The sequence below is a fragment of the Amblyraja radiata genome, chromosome 8 (assembly GCF_010909765.2).
Source record: "Amblyraja radiata isolate CabotCenter1 chromosome 8, sAmbRad1.1.pri, whole genome shotgun sequence".
NCBI classification, from domain to species: Eukaryota; Metazoa; Chordata; class Chondrichthyes; order Rajiformes; family Rajidae; genus Amblyraja; species Amblyraja radiata.
Genome location: NC_045963.1, coordinates 4,459,498 through 4,475,769, shown reverse-complemented (window position 1 = coordinate 4,475,769; position 16,272 = coordinate 4,459,498). Strand labels below are relative to the sequence as shown.

The window sequence follows — 16,272 nt, the reverse complement described above, 5'->3', positions numbered from 1 at the left end:
GGGGGAGTGGGACAGGTGTGGGGGAGGGGTGAGTGGGACAGGTGGGTGAGGCAGGGAGGGGGAGTGGGACAGGTGGGTGTGGGGGAGGGGGAGTGGGACAGGTGGGTGTGGGGGAGGGTGAGTGGGACAGGTGGGTGAGGCAGGGAGGGGGGAGCGGTACTCACACAGCACGGCCACGGCGCCAGCCCTCAGCAGCAGGCAGTCCTGGCGGCTCCTGGATCCCAGCAAGACGCTGCACAAACCCGCCTCCCGCTTCGCCAACACGCGAAAGCCTTTGGTCAGAGCCATGGCCGGGCTGCAGTCAGCGTTTGCCGGCTCCCTCTTCCATCTGCAGGGGAGGCTTTTGCGCCTTTTGCCCGGAAACTTTGCCGCACCGCCGGCCGGCCACGCCCGCCCTCCTGCCTCTGCCTCTGCCTCTGCCCAGCCTCCACCCACACTGTCCCAGGTGGATGTAGCAATCAGCCCCGGACCAGGTCGCCCGCCCGCCCGCGCAGAGGGAGCAGAAACTCGGTCAACTTTCACTTTGGTGGCCCCTGCACAAGGAACAGAGAGTTGGTTAGTTGTGGCTGCGGTGACCGGTGCCGGCTCCTGGGCGGGTCAGTGTCAGGGGCGGAGACAAGGAAACTAAAGTCAAGGAGGCAGGGAAACAGGCCCTTCGGCCCAACCCGTCCGTGCCCACCGCCAACATGTCCCAGGTGAATTCACCCTATGTGTTCCCCTCAGTGATGGTGATTGTACGTCGAGATACACATCATGATTTGTGCCTCTTGTTAAATCTGTGTTTATTGTGGGTTTTTTTTGTTATTTTATTCTATGTTATGACTGCAAGGCACGACATTTAGTTCAGACTGAAAGGTCTGAATGACAATAAAGAATACTTGACTTGATCACCCCTCAGACTCCTGCACACTCCAGGGAATAAAGTCCCCTTTGGCTCATATCCCTTTGCTCCAAAGATGCTGTCTTCCCCGCTGAGCCAGAAAGACCAGTTTTTTGTGTCCATCTTCAGTTTAAACCAGCTTCTGCAGTTCCTTCATGCAAATCCCTTTAGTTTTTAGTTTAATTTATTATTGTTATGAGGTACAGTGAAAAGCTTTCCAGTGCTTATCCAGTCAGCGGTAAGACAATACATGGTTACAATTGAGCCATTTACAGTGTAGAGATACATGATAAGGGAATAACGTTTAGTGTAAGGTAAAGCCAGTAAAGTCCGATCAAGGAAAGTCCGAGGGTCACCAATGAGGTAGATAGTAGTTCAGGGCTGCTCTCTGGTTGTGGTAGGATAGTTCAGTTGCCCGATAACAGCCGGGAAGAAACTGTTCCTGAATCTTGAGGTGTGCGGTTGACCGATGGGAGAGGGGAGAAGAAGGAGTGGCCGGAGTGCGACTCGTCCTTGATTATGCTGCTGACCTTGCCGAGGCCTTTGCTAACCTACCCTATTCCTGTACCTGTCCAAGTGTCTTTTTAATGTTGTTATAGTTCCTGCCTCAACTACCTCATCTGGCAGCTGGTTCCATATACCCACCACATTCTGAGTATAAAGATTGCCCCTCTAAACGTATTTCCTCTGGTTCTTGGTATATGTACCGTGAATAAAACAAACTCTGCGAATTCATCCTATGTATTCCCCTCATGATTTTATACACCTCTCTGAGATCACCCCTCAGACTCCTGCACTCCAAGGCATAAAGTCCTAGCTTGCCCAACCTTTCCCTGTAGCTCAAGCCCTCGAGTCCTGACAGCATGCTCATAAATCTTCCCTACACTCTTTCTAGCTTAATGACATCCTTCCTTTAGCAAAACTACGCACCATACACCAATGGAAACAAATTACTGGAGTGACTCTGTAGATCGGTGTTAGTGTGCAGGGATCACTGGTCGGCGCAGATGTGATGGGCTGAAGGGCCTGTTTCCGCACTGTAAGGCAGCAACTCTACCATTGTGCTACCCCTTTTACACGTTAACTAAGTATTAAGTTAATTAATACTTAATAATACTTTTAGAGAATGATTGTGTGACTACACCACAGTATGGGGGAGGGAGGTAGAGTGAGGAATAGGCTGCTGAAGATTCTGGATGGCACGGAAATCAACAGGTGCGGGTATAGTAAGGACCGAATCCATCATCTCTCCCACCTCGGCCCAAACTTTGAGAGGTCTCCGGCTGCTGCAGTGTTGGTCTGGTCACTTGGTGGAAGAAACTCTGCCAGAAATTGTCCTGTTTCCCAACCACGCACTCAGCACCATTTAACCGTGACCAGCCTGTCACCTCCAGCACCAATTGTAAATGTTATTGAAAGTAGTTTGAGGAAAAATCTTCAATTTACCAATGAAATTATATTCACTGGAATTTAGAAGGATGAGAGGTGATCTTATAGAAATATATAGAATTATTAAGGGATTGGACAGGCTAGATACAGGAACAAATTTCCCAATGTTTCCCAAATTTCCCAATGTCAACCCCCCCCCCCTTCTCCCCTAGCTCATCTGCCCATCATGATCTATTTCCCTCCACCCTCTCACTTCAATACACTGACTGTTTACACACACTCTGCACACATCTCATGCTCCTCAACATCAGTCTTTTCTTTGCCTCAGATACAGGTGACTCGCTCTCTTCCAGCAGTTTATTCTGTTGCTCTGGATTCCAGTATTTGTAATCTCTTGTGTCTCCACGTCATCACTCTTAATTTAATAAATGATTAAACTATCTTTGCACATGTGGTAACCGTGGGATGTTTCCATTTGTCTACTAGCACGCTGTTCTCATTTTACAAGTCGACCACAGCAGGGAATACTGTAGTAATAAACTTAAACTTAAACAATGTCTGATGTGGTTCAGCATCAAAGATATCTTTACCTATTCTGAAGGGTGGATAATGTCAAAATATAACATCAGGGGCATTTCTAGCTAATTATATGTACAGCATCTTTATGACTTCCCATGAGATAGAGATTCCGCTGTATGTTGTATGACGTACCTTTCATAGAAAGATAGAAAGTAGGTGCAGGAGTAGGCCATTTGGCCCTTCGAGACAGCACCGCCATTCAATGTGATCATGGCTGATCATCCAGAATCAGTACCTTGTTCCTGCTTTTTCCCCCATATCCCTTGATCCGTTAGCCCTTAGAGCTATTTCTAACTCTCGCTTGAAAACATCCAGTGAATTGGCCTCCACTGCCTTCTGTGGCAGATAATTCCACAGATACACATAACTCTCTGGTGGAAAGGTTTTTCCTCATCTCAGTCCTAAACGACCTACTCCTTATTCTTAAACTGTGACCCCTGGTTCTGAACTCCCACAACAAACCTACCACGACAAATAATTGTTGATTCAGCTCAATTATTGATCCAATTAACATAATTATTGACTCGGGCTCTGGAAATAGGTATAATCATAAAACTTTGTTTCAGATCCACTCTTTTAACAATTTGGCCTTTGTCTTCAGCCCCGCTCCCCACATCTACACGACTGCATTGTAAAAATACTCCACATTGTCTCCACATATACCTTAAGTATATTATTATGTGTAGGAAGGAACTGCAGATGCTGGTTTACACTGAAGATAGACACAAAATGCTGGAGTAACTCAGCAGGATAGGCAGTATCTCGGGATAGAAGGAATGGGTGAGACCCAATATTATTATGGTGAGTAATAATATATTCTTCAAATGCCTACGGACACTGACTGGTTAAATCCTAGAGACTTATTCTAGAGATATAGCTCGGAAACAGGCCCACCCAGTCTGCGCCGACCAGCGATCCCCGCACACTTAAGCCCCTGTCCCACTTTCCTGAGTTACTCACGAATTCTCCCGAGTTTTCCCCTTGATTCAAACTTGGGGAATGTCCATAGCGAGGCCGTAGCGAATCCGTAGGAGTCCGTAGATATTTCGTAGCGGCTCGTAATGCCAGCCGCAGGTACTCGGGGCATCAGGTAAGTCTGGACGTTTTTTCAGCATGTTGAAAAATGTCCACAAGTTAAAAAAATAGCTCCGAGTACCTATGGCTGGCATCTCCGAGTTTGAATCAAGGGGAAAGTGGGACAGGGTCTACACACATAGGGGACAATTTACAATTATACCAAGCCAAGTAACCTATATGTCTGTACGTCTTTGGAGTGTGGGAGTAAACTGGGGCAGAACGTACAACATGTTTACTAATCAACTATTAACAATTACAGATGAGTAATATCTAACACTGAAGGGTGTTGTGATGCAGAAAGTTGCAGCCGGCACCTTCAGGAAGGAAAACTCGGTCAATCATATAATGCTTTTGCAAAATTAATTGAGATATGCAATTTAAAGTATGATTTTATGTGTTTTACATGTATCACATTCTCACATTAATTGGCAATCAAACCTACAATTTACATTGGACTAGAATTAACATGTTTTCTGTCAAAGTGAAAATATTTAAGTTGAATTCAGGCAATGGGTTATTCTCAATTGGATAGTCTCAAAGACATGAGGAGCTCAATGTAAATGCTAATGGGGCCTTTTCACGGGGCGAGTTGACGCAAGATGTCACCAGAGTGAAGTGGTCGTGGTCCAGCACGAGTCTCGCACGATATAACGGGGGTAGATAAAGAGTTCCCACGGTACTCGGCATTTCTGTTATTTGTGCGAGTGACTTGTCCGTTTCCCGAGCTTTCGCGTTAAATCTTGAATGAACATCGTGAACTACACGTGACACAAATGATGTAACTTTTTTTTTCACACACTATATATATCCTCCCTTGGTTGAATTGGCTCATTTGGAGACATATTTTACTGTGTATGTGGGAGACACAGATGGACTGAGCACAGTACCTCGGTCTTAACTGTGTGTGGGAGAGGGGGAGAAAGAGACGTACACTCACAGAGGCAGAGTCTCTCAGCCTGTGTAAGAGGGAGGGAGAGAGAGAGAGAGGCACACACAAGGTGGATGTGAAATCTCACCTGCCTGTTTCAGTGACAGACACCCGCCGCCAATAAATGAAGACACCCCCATCTGTCTCCCCACCTCTCCCTCGACTCCCCCACCTTTCCCTCCCAACTCCAGTCCCGTCCCGACCCCCTGGGAAACTGAATAGAGCAACAATATAGATATAGAAACTGAAACAATATAGAAACTGAATAGCGCAACATGGCAAAAACATCTCTGACACGCTTTACCCCCTTTCTTTGAGATTTTCTGGGAGCCATCTCTGCAAGTGTTCCTGTTAAAAAGATTATCCAACAATGACAATTAGGTGGGACGTCCTCGAAGGACACATGTTCCCTTGTCGATATTGAGACCACCTGTTTTACTCACCTTCTGTCCCCTCTGTCCAGCTTCCGGGTTTACCGTTCGCAGGAGTTCCCACGCGCTATATCTCTAAAATCTGAAGTTAGGTAATGTCTAAAGGAACTGCAGACGCTGGTTAATGCTGGTTAATACGCACAGAAGGACACAAAATGTTGGTGTAACTCAGCAGGTAAGTCAGATCTGGGAAGAAAAACATAAAAAGCTGGAGTAAGTCAGCGGGTCAGGCAGCATCTCTGGAGAAAACGAATAGGTGGCGATTCGAATCGGAACCCTTCTTCAGACAGCCTAATCGGAATTGAGTCTGAAGATGTGTCTCGTCCCGAAACATCAGCTTTTTTTCTCCAGAGATGCTGCTTGACTCGCTGAGTTACTCCAGCTTTTTGTGTCTGTCTTCGGTTTAAACCAGCATGTGCAGTTCACTCCTTACACGGGTCTCTGTACAACATTGATTGGTAGCGTTCCGGACCCCTGGACCCGAGGACTCCGACCTGTATCTCTCAAAGAAGTACATGTGAAAAATTTCTCACGGACCATAAAAATGCGTAACCTTTCAGTAAAGTCCCTTTTAAAGTCCCTTTTAAAGATTATAGTTATTTTCTTGAATCTCATTAACATAACTCATGAATAAGTTGATGTCCATATGCGGATGCAAATCTTTATTTTTATTTATTTTTAAAATTCAATCCCACAGAAGATAATTTTTGCTCACCTTTTGTCCCCTCTGTCCAGCTTCCGGGTTCACCGTTCGCAGGAGTTCCCACGGTACCCGCAAGAGTTATTACGGATATCGCACTGGCCACTACGTTCATATAATGTTGCAATACTCAACCACAAGTGTACAAGTCAATCTTGGAGAAATTCAAACTTTCTTGAATTTTCTCCCGAGTGACCAAGTTACACGATGACCTGCCGTTAGCGCTACGGTGGTCCACGGTGGTCCACGAATGCCGTACTGTTATCGCACGAGGTTCCCACGATGTTAAACTCCGGTTAACTCTTGCGTCAAGTCGCCCCGTGAAAAGGCCGCTTAAGTCATTGTAGACGTAAAGAAAAACACAATGAAAAATGATCAAGTGAGAAAGTTGATCTGAGAATTGTCACGATCAACAACACCATCAGGGCTTGTGCCATTTACAAATGTTTGAATCAGCATCAAGGGATGTGGGCTCTGCAGCTGATCCCAAACTGCCCACTAGAAGGCGGTGGTGAGCTGCTGTCCTTGAGGTGTGGGTATACCCACAATGCTGTCAGGGGAAGAGTTCCTTAATTAACATTCCAATGTTACCTCCACTTTCACAAACTCACGCCTCCTTATCACATGTGAAGATTCCACACCCTCAAACGTGGAGATTATTGATTAGTACGGGTGTCCAAGGTTATGGGGAGAAGGCAGGAGAATGGGGTTAGGAGGGATGAACATTGAATTCTCCAATTGCAGGTAAACCATCCCACCCTTATCAACCCAAATCCCCCCACCCTTCCCCATGAACATCTTTCTTGCCACTCCTTCCACCCCCATCACAAAGTTCCTTTCCTCTTGCCCACCAAATTTGATCCATCTTGCCAGCTCTTGCCCATCTCTTCTTTCTTCAAGGGCACTGACTTGAAACAACACCTCCGCTCAGACCGCCTAAACCTACCTGATCTCCTGGTTGCTCAACACTTTAACTCCCCCTCCCCTTGAATGCACGCCGTGTAAGAAACAAAGTGGATGAGCTTGTAGCACAGTTAGAAATTGGTAGCTATGATGTTGTGGGAATTGTGATGTGGCTGCAAGAAGATTAGAGCTGGGAGCTGAATCTTCAAAGTTATATGTCAGATAGGTGGGCGGGGGGGTTAACTGTTGGTTAGGAATGAAATTTGGTCCTTAGCAAGGGGTGATATACGATCAGAAGATGTAGAGTTATTGTGGGTAGAGCTGAGAAATTGTACGGGTAAAAATACTCTATTGGGAGTTATTTCCAGGGCCCCCAAACAGTAGCCTGGAGACAAGTTACATCAGGAGATACAATCGGCATTTAAAAAAGGCAATGATACGGTGGTCATGGGAGATTTCAATGTGCAGGTGGACTGGGAAAATCAGGTTGGTACTGGACCCTAAGAAAGGGAATTTGTAGAGTGCCTCCGTGATGGATTCTTAGAGCAGCTTGTAATGGAACCTACCAGGGAAAAGGCAATTCTGGAGTTAGTGTTGTGTAATGAACCGTATTTGATACGAGAAACTCAAGGTAAAGGAACCACTAGGAGGTAGTGACAACAATATGATAAGATTTAACCTGAAATTTGAGAGGGAGAAGGTGAAATCGGATATGTCAGTATGACAGGTGGGCAAGGGTCTACAGAGGCATGAGGGACAAGCTGGCCAAAGTTGACTGGAATGGGACCCTAGCAGGAATTACAGTGGAACAGCAATGGCAGGAATTTCTGGGAATAATTAATGGGAAGCCAGAGGATTGGGAAGCTTTTAAAGAACAACAGAAAGTAATTAAACAGGCAATACGGGGAGAAAATAAGAAATACGAAGCTGACCAATAATATAAAAGGATAGCAAGAGTTTCTTCAGTTATATAAAGAGCAAGAAAGAGGCAAGAGTGGACGTTGGGCCGCTGGAGAATGATGCAGGAGAAGTAATAATGGGGAATAAAGAAATGGCAGAGGAGTTGAATAACTTTTTAACATCAGTCTTCTCAGTGGAAGACACCAGCAACGTGCCTGAAATTCAAGAGAGTCAGGGGGTGGAAGTTAGTGGAGTGGCTATTACTAGGGAGAAGGTGCTTGGGAAGCTGAAAGGGCTGAAGGTGGATAAGTCACCTGGACCAGATGGACTGCACCCTAGGGTTCTGAAAGAGGTGGCTTTAGAGATTGTGGACACATTGATAGTGATATTTCAAGAAACACAGGAGTTTAGAAGGATGAGGGGGTTCTTATAGAAACATATAAAATTATAAAAGGACTGGACAAGCTAGATGCAGGAAAAATGTTCCCAATGTTGGGCAAGTCCAGAACCAGGGGCCACAGTCTTAGAATAAAGGGGAGGCCATTTAAGACTGAGGTGAGAAAAAACTTTTTCTGCAGTTGTGAATTTGTGGAATTCCCTGCCACAGAGGGCAGCGGAGGCCAAATCACTGGATGGATTTAAGAGAGTTAGATAGAGCTCTATGGGCCAGTGGAATCAAGGGATATGGGGAGAAGGCAGGCACAGGTTATTGATTGGGGACGATCAGCCATGATCACAATGAATGGGGTTGCTGGCCCAAAGGGCCGAATGGCCTCCTCCTGCACCTATTTTCTATGTTTCTATGGGAGTGGTTGCAGATGATTTGAAAATTATCATTATTACCCCACGGTACAAGAAGGGAGCAAAGCAGAATAGTGGGAACTATAGGCCGGTTAGTCTGACTTCAATGGTTGGCAAGATTTTAGAGTCCTTTACAGGTTACAGAGTATTTAGAAGTTTGCGTTAAAATAGGCCGAAGTCAGCATGGCTTTGTGAAGGGGAGGCCTTGCCTGACAGATTCTTTGGAGAAGTAAACACGGTGGTGCAGCGGTAGAGTTGCTGCCTTACAGCACTTGCAGCGCCAGAGGCCCGGGTTCCATCCCGACTAACGGTGCTGTCTGTACGGATTTTTTACGTTCTCCCCGTGACCACGTGGGTTTTCTCCAAAATCTTCGGTTTCTTCCCACACTCCAAAGACTTACAGGTATGAAGGTTAATTGGCTCGGGTTTGTATAATTGGAATAAGTGTAAATTGTCCCTAGTGTGTGTAGGCTTGTGTTAATGTGCGAGGAACGCTGGTTGGTGCGGACTCGGTGGGCCAAAGGGCGTTTCTACGCTGTATCTTTAAATTAAACTAAAACTAAATAGCAGAACAGACAAAGGGGAGTCAGTGGATGTTGTTTACCTAGATTTCCAGAAAGCCTTCGATAAGATGTCACACGTGAGGCTGATGAGAGCCCACGGTATCAAAGGGCAGATACCAGCAGGTTGGCTGGATGGCAGAAGACAAAGTGTAGCAATAAAGGGGGCTTTTTCTGGTTGGCTGCCAGTGACTAGCGGAGTTACGCAGCGCTCGGTGCTGGGGCCGCTACTCTTCACGTTGTATATTCATGATTTGGACGAGGGGATTGAAGGCTTTGTTGCCAAGTTTGCGGATGATACAAAAATAGGTGGAAGGGCAGGATGTACAGAAAGCAGGGACTCTGCTGAAGGATTTGGACAGGTTGGGAGAGTGGGCAGAGAAGTGGCAGATGGAATACAGTGCAGCATAGCGTGGAGTCATGCATTTTTGTAGTAGGAATAAAGGCATAGATTAGTTTCTAAATGGGGAGAGAATCCAGAAATCGGAGTTTGAAAGGGACTTGGGAATGCTGGTATAGGATTCCCAAAAGTAAATCTGCAAGTTGAATCAGGTAGTAAAGAAAGCAAACTCAATGCTAGCATTTATTTCAAGAGGGCTTGTATACAAAAACAGGGAAAAATGCTGAGGCTCTATAAGGCGCTGGTCAGGCCGCATTTGGAGTATTGTGAGCTAATTTTGGGCCCCATATCTGAGGAAGGATTTGCTGGCTGTGGAGAGGGTCCAGAGGAGGTTTACAAGAATGACCCCGGGGATGAGTGGGTTAACATATGATGAGCATTTGTCGGCACTGGGCCTGTACTCGCTGGAGTTTAGAAGGTTGAGGGGGGACCTCATTGAAACATACAGAATAGTGAAAGGCCTGGATAGAGTGGATGTGGAGACGATGTTTCCACTAGTGGGAGAGTCTAGGACTAGAGGTCATAGCCTCAGAATTAAAGGACGTTCCTTTAGGAAGGAGATGAGTAGGAATTTCTTTAGTCAGAGGGAATTCACTGCCACAGAAGGCTGTGGAGGTCAAGTCAATGGATATTTTTAAGGCAGAGATAGATAGATTGTTGATTAGTACAGGTGTCGGAGGTTATGGGGAGAAGGCAGGAGAATGGGGTTAGAGGGGAGAGAAAGATCAGCCATGATTGAATGGCGGAGTAGACTTGATGGGCCGAATAGCCTAATTCTGGTCCTATCACTTTTGACCATTCCCACACTGACCTTTCTATCCTGGGCTTCCTCCATTGTCAGAGTGAGGCCCAGCGCAAATTGGAGGAACAGCACCTCATATTTTGCTTGGGCAGCTTACACCCCAGCGGTATGAACATTGACTTCTCTAACTCCAAGTAACCCTTGCTTTCCCTCTCCCTCCATCCCTCCCCCACCCTAGTTCTCTGACCAGTCTGACTGTCTTCCTAATTCCATTTTATCTCTGTATGCCTCGTTGCCTCTGGCTAACAACGATCTATTCTACATTTTCCTTGAGCTGCAACCCCTTTGATGTCTGTTTTCACACACTTCCTTATCTCTGTGTCTCCCTCTCCCCTGAATCTGAAGAAGGGCCTCGATCCAAAACGTCACCCATTCCTTCTCTCCAGAAATGCTGCCTGTTCCGCTGAGCATTTAGTGTCTATCTTCGATTGTAAACCAGCATCTGCAGTTCCTTCCTACAGATCATCTGTATATTTCCCTCCACAGATGATGCCTGCCCCTCTCAGTTCCTCCAGTAGTTTGTTTTTTGGTGCAGGTTGGATCTGCCACTAACAAATGTTTGCTGACTCTCTTCAATATATCATTGGCTTTACAAATGTAGATTCATTCTGTCCTTCAGATTTTTGTGCCAATAACATCTCTGCCACTCACTGTTAAATAGGCCTGTAACTACTTGGCTTATCTTCGTTGAGATGCTCTAAAAATACCACAATTAATGCCCTCCAGTTCTCCGTAAGCAAAGATTTAATAACCTCCACTCGTGGCCCAAACAATTTCCTCCTCAGCAGCCTGAGATACACTTAAGATAGACACATATAGCTGGAGTAACTTAGCGGAACATGAGGCATCTCTGGAGAGAAGGAATGGGTGACGTTTTGGGTTGAGACCCTTCTTCAGTTTATCCTAGTCTAATGGGCCTGTTCCACTTAGGCGACTGCAGGATACTATGTGGTCACCACATGTTCGCGGGTGGTTGCCGGGAAGTCGACTTCATGGTTGGGAGGAGTCCCGCATTCTGGGAATTATTAGGGGCCTCATTATGGTCACCGCAAATTTTTCAACATGTTGAAATATTAGCTGTGACTAGAATGAAGCCGCCAAGGAGAGTAGCGAGAATTCTGGTGCCGTAGGTGGGTGCCAGGAGGTCCTAGTGGCCTGCCAGGAGGACTGAGAGTCAGGGGAGAGGTAGACTGGAGATATGGAAGAGTAAGGTGTGAAATTGACAGATCTAAGCAGACGATGCTGAAGGAAATGTAGAATGGATCATTGTTAGCTGAGGGGAAGGTGACAACGAGGGCGTACCATCAGTAAAATTAATCAGGAGGACAGTGAAACTGGTCAGAGAACAAGGGTGGGGGAGGGACGGGGTGAGAGAGGGAAAGCAAGGGTTACTTGAAGTTAGAGAAGTCAATGTTCATACCGCTGGGGTGTAAGCTGCCAAACCAGACCTATCCGGATTTAACCACCGCATAGCATACTAAAGCATTCAAACAAGAATTTGCCTTGGTGTTCCGCCCACAAGTAACAATCCTTAATCTTAGGTACACAAAAATGCTGGAGAAACTCAGCGGGTGCAGCAGCATCTATGGAGCGAAGGAAATAGGCAACGTTTCGGCCCGAAACGTTGCCTATTTCCTTCGCTCCATAGATGCTGCTGCACCCGCTGAGTTTCTCCAGCATTTTTGTGTACCTTCGATTTTCCAGCATCTGTAGTTCCTTCTTAAACACAATACTTAATCTTGTCCATTACTGATCTTTTGTGTCACCTCTTTGTCCTCCTAATTCATTTTAATAAATGCCACCCCCTTCCCTGTGCTTCCTGTATCTTGAAGAGAACTCCTGTTTCCACTGAAGACAGACACAAAAAGCTGTAGGTGACGCAGCAGGACAGGCAGCATCTCTGGAGGGAAGGAATGGGTGACGTTTCGGTTCGAGACCCCTCAGAACGGCCTTGACCTGAAACGTCACCCATTCTTTCAGGTCTCGACCCGAAACATCACCCATTCCTTCTCTCCAGAGATGCTGCCTGTCCCGTTGAGTTACTCCAGCTTTGTGTGTCTATCTTTGTATTAAACCAGCATCTGCAGTTCCTTTCTATACACTCCTGTTTTCACTGTTCTATGTCTGTCTTATATCTGATTTTTTCCTTATTTCTCGATATCCCATGGCACCCAAAGGTAAGTATTTTCTTTCCTTACCTTTCATCTTTAAGATTAGGTTGGCCGTACCCTATTTATCTTTGAAGTACTCCCACGTTGGACATAGACCTACCTACAAATAACTGCTCCTAGTCTACTTTTGCCAACCCCCCAACTTTCTTATGATAGTGAAATTAGCTTTCCTCCTAATCCAAGACATTTATTGGCAGATCATCCTTATCATATTTTCATATCTATTTTGAAATGTGCAGAAATCATAAGATCATACGGCCACCATCTCCTAAAAGGTTTCCCGCTCGCACCTTGCCCAACTTGCTCACCTGCTATTTTCTAGCAAGACTTGCTATTACCATTCTAAAAGTTTTCCTGCACACAATTTCCCTCTTTCCCAAGTTACTCACGAATTCTCCCGAGTTTTCCCCTTGATTCAAACTCGGAGATGCCAGCCGCAGGTACTCGGGGCTATTTGTTTTTACTCGTGGACATTTTTCAACATGCTGAAAAAACGTCCCGACTTACCTGATGCCCCGAGTACCTGCGGCTGGCATAAGGAGCCGCTACGAAATATCTACGGATTCTCCGAGTTTGAATCAAGGGGAATTCTCGGGGGAATTCATGAGCAACTCGGGAAAGTGGGACAGGGGCTTTGGTCTTTTGGACTACGCCCAATCCATTATTGGGGAGATTGACATTCCTTACTCCTATAACCCTATTATGTATACGCCTCTCAGTAATTGTCTTCATATCTGCTTCTATCTCCCCTGCTGACTATTAGCTGGCCAGTGATGTTCCACCATCAAAGAGTTTGCGTCCTTGCACTCCTCAGCTCGGCCCAAATGGCCTAATTTGAAGAGCATTCAAGGATATCCTCCCTAATTACTACAGTGATGAATCCTTAATCAATCTTGCAAAGTGACCTCCAGTTTTACACCTGATGATTCTATACCCTGAAATATTGCTGGTCCTGCCCTTTGATCAACCATATCCTGTGAACGTAGCATTATCTTCCACCTTATTAATCAGACTCTTTGCACCAAAATAGATGCAATTGAGCCTTGCAATCATTCCATGTGTCGATAGTGCCTGGACTGACTTCACTGTCCTTCTACATCTGATTGTACATCATCACACCCCCACTCAACTCCACCTCATGTGTCCCATACCCCTATCACAATAGCTTAAACCCCGCCCAACAACACAAGAAAATATCCCGCAAGGATCTTGCTCCCTATTCTAGTTTCATGAATTTACGCTGCAGAAGTCATCCGTCCTACCTACGTCATTAGCGTTAATTTGAACCATAATTCTCCTTCTCCTTTAGATCTCCTCTTTGTCATGTACATCAATGATCATGGATGATGGTGTGGTAAATTGGATTAGTAAGTATGCAGATTATACTAAGATAGGTGGGGTTGTGGATAATGAAGTAGATTTCAAAGTCTACAGAGAGATTTATGCCAGTTGGAAGAGTGGGCTGAAAGATGGCAGATGGAGTTTAATGCTGATAAGTGTGAGGTGCTACATCTTGGCAGGACAAATCAAAATAGGACGTACATGGTAAATGGTAGGGAATTGAAGAATGCAGGTGAACAGAGGGATCTGGGAATAACTGTGCCAGTTCCCTGAAAGTGGAATCTCATGTAGATAGGGTGGTAAAGAAAGCTTTTGGTGTGCTGGCCTTTATAAATCAGAGCATTGAGTATAGAAGTTGGGATGTAATGTTAAAATTGTACAAGGCATTGGTGAGGCCAATTCTGGAGTATGGTGTACAATTTTGGTCGCCTAATTATAGGAAGGATGTCAACAAAATAGAGCGAGTACAGAGGAGATTTACTAGAATGTTGCCTCGGTTTCAGCAACTAAGTTACAGAGAAAGGTTGAACAAGTTAGGGCTTTATTCTTTGGAGCGCAGAAGGTTAAGGGGGGACTTGATAGAGGTCTTTAAAATGATGAGAGGGATAGACAGAGTTGACGTGGATAAGCGTTTCCCACTGAGAGTAGGGAAGATTCAAACAAGGGGACATGACTTGAGAATTAAGGGACTGAAGTTTAGGGGTAACATGAGGGGGAACTTCTTTACTCAGAGAGTGGTGGCTGTGTGGAATGAGCTTCCAGTGAAGGTGGTGGAGGCAGGTTCGTTTTTATCATTTAAAAATAAATTGGATAGTTATATGGACGGGAAAGGAATGGAGGGTTATGGTCTGAGCGCAGGTATATGGGACTAGGGGAGAATACGTGTTCGGCACGGACTAGAAGGGTCGAGATGCCCTGTTTCCGTGCTGTAATTGTTATATGGTTATATGGTTACCATTCAGTGACATCCTTGACCCTGCCACCAGGGAGATACTATATCATCTCTGGCCTAGAATCACCTGCCTATTCACTGTTGAATCTCCTAACATTATTGCCCATGGAATCTTCATCCTCCCCATCTACATTTGAACCACCCATAGTGATGTGATCTTGGCTCTGAAACCTTCTCAGAGAGATATTTGCTCATGTGTGGGAAGGAACTGCAGATGCTGGTTTACACCGAAGATAGACACAAACTGCTGGAGTAACTCAGCGGGACAGGCAGCATCTCTGTAGAGAAGGAATGTGTGATATTTCTGGTCGAGACCCTTCTTCAGATTGAGACTCAGTGGAGAGGGTGACATAAGGAAGGATAAGGCGTGAAAACGAGACTTCAAAAGAGATGAGGTTAAAGTAAAATATAGAGTAGATCATTGTTAGCTAGGAGGTGACAACGAAGCATACAGAGATAAAATCTAATCAGGGGGACAGTCAGACTGGTCAGAGAACTAGGAAGGAGGGGTGGAGAGAGGGAAAACAAGGGTTACTAGAAGTTAGAAACAGACACTGGAACTCAGTCTGAAGAAGGGTCTCGACCCGAAACGTCACCCATTCCTATCCAGAGACGCTGCCTGTCCTGCTGAGTTACTCCAGCATTTTGTGTCTACCTTCTATATATTCGCCCATCATTTTCCAACATGAAGAAGTTAATTTGGAGTGAGTTGTACTCAAGAGGTTTCCCCAACTAACTGACTTCCTTCCTTCATTTATCTGGGTCTCCCATTTATTCTTTCACTGCTTTTCCTTCAGCTGCAGGGTAACCACCTCTTAACCTATTCTACGTGCCTAGCTTCCAGCTTCACCAGTGTCTCAGATTGGGATTCAGATTAGTTTGTTGTCATGTGTGATTACATTCCTTGTTCAGATGAAACTCAGAGTGCACAGTATACACGATAATGATAGAACCAACTCCAAACATGTTGACAAGTACATAACAGCAGAATGGTGCAAAGATTGCAGCGCAATTAGTATGTTTGCAGATGAGACTAAAAGTGGGTGGTTTGTAGATAGGCTTTAAGCCGATTGGACCAATTGCTCCCAATTGGGCCCCGCGCCAGAGTAATGTACTCTCGGCTCGGGTAGATCTATCCCGGGTGGAGGGGGGAGAGAGGGGTGGAGAGAGAGTAGAGGGGTGGAGGGGGAAGAAAGGGAGAGACAGTGAGGGGGAATGGAGAAGGGGGAGGTGGGTCGTTCCTTCACGGTCCCGGGGCAGCGCTCCTGCCCCTCCAGTCGCTGTGCTTCACCCCTCTCTCTCCCCGGGGAGACGCGGTGAACAATACACGGAGGGCCGGGCCGGGGGTTGGAGCAACGTTTACAAACCTCGGCCTCAGCTCACACCCTGGCATCCGCTCCTGCCGCCGGCCCTCTCCCTCCCTTCTCTCTTTCCCTTCCCTCCTTCCTCTCTCTCTTT

The 16,272-nt window shown here is 45.9% G+C and overlaps 1 protein-coding gene across 1 annotated transcript in view; it reads right to left on the bottom strand.

The window, feature by feature from the left end:
* Positions 1-583, bottom strand: part of synj2 (synaptojanin 2) — a 142,007-nt gene extending 141,424 nt beyond the window's left edge. Inside the window, exon 1 of the mRNA XM_033025080.1 lies at positions 165-583. Coding sequence (XP_032880971.1) covers positions 165-288 — 124 coding nt within the window. The 5' untranslated portion in view covers positions 289-583. The remainder of the gene's footprint in view (positions 1-164) is intronic.
* Between the last annotated feature and the right edge of the window lie 15,689 nt (positions 584-16,272).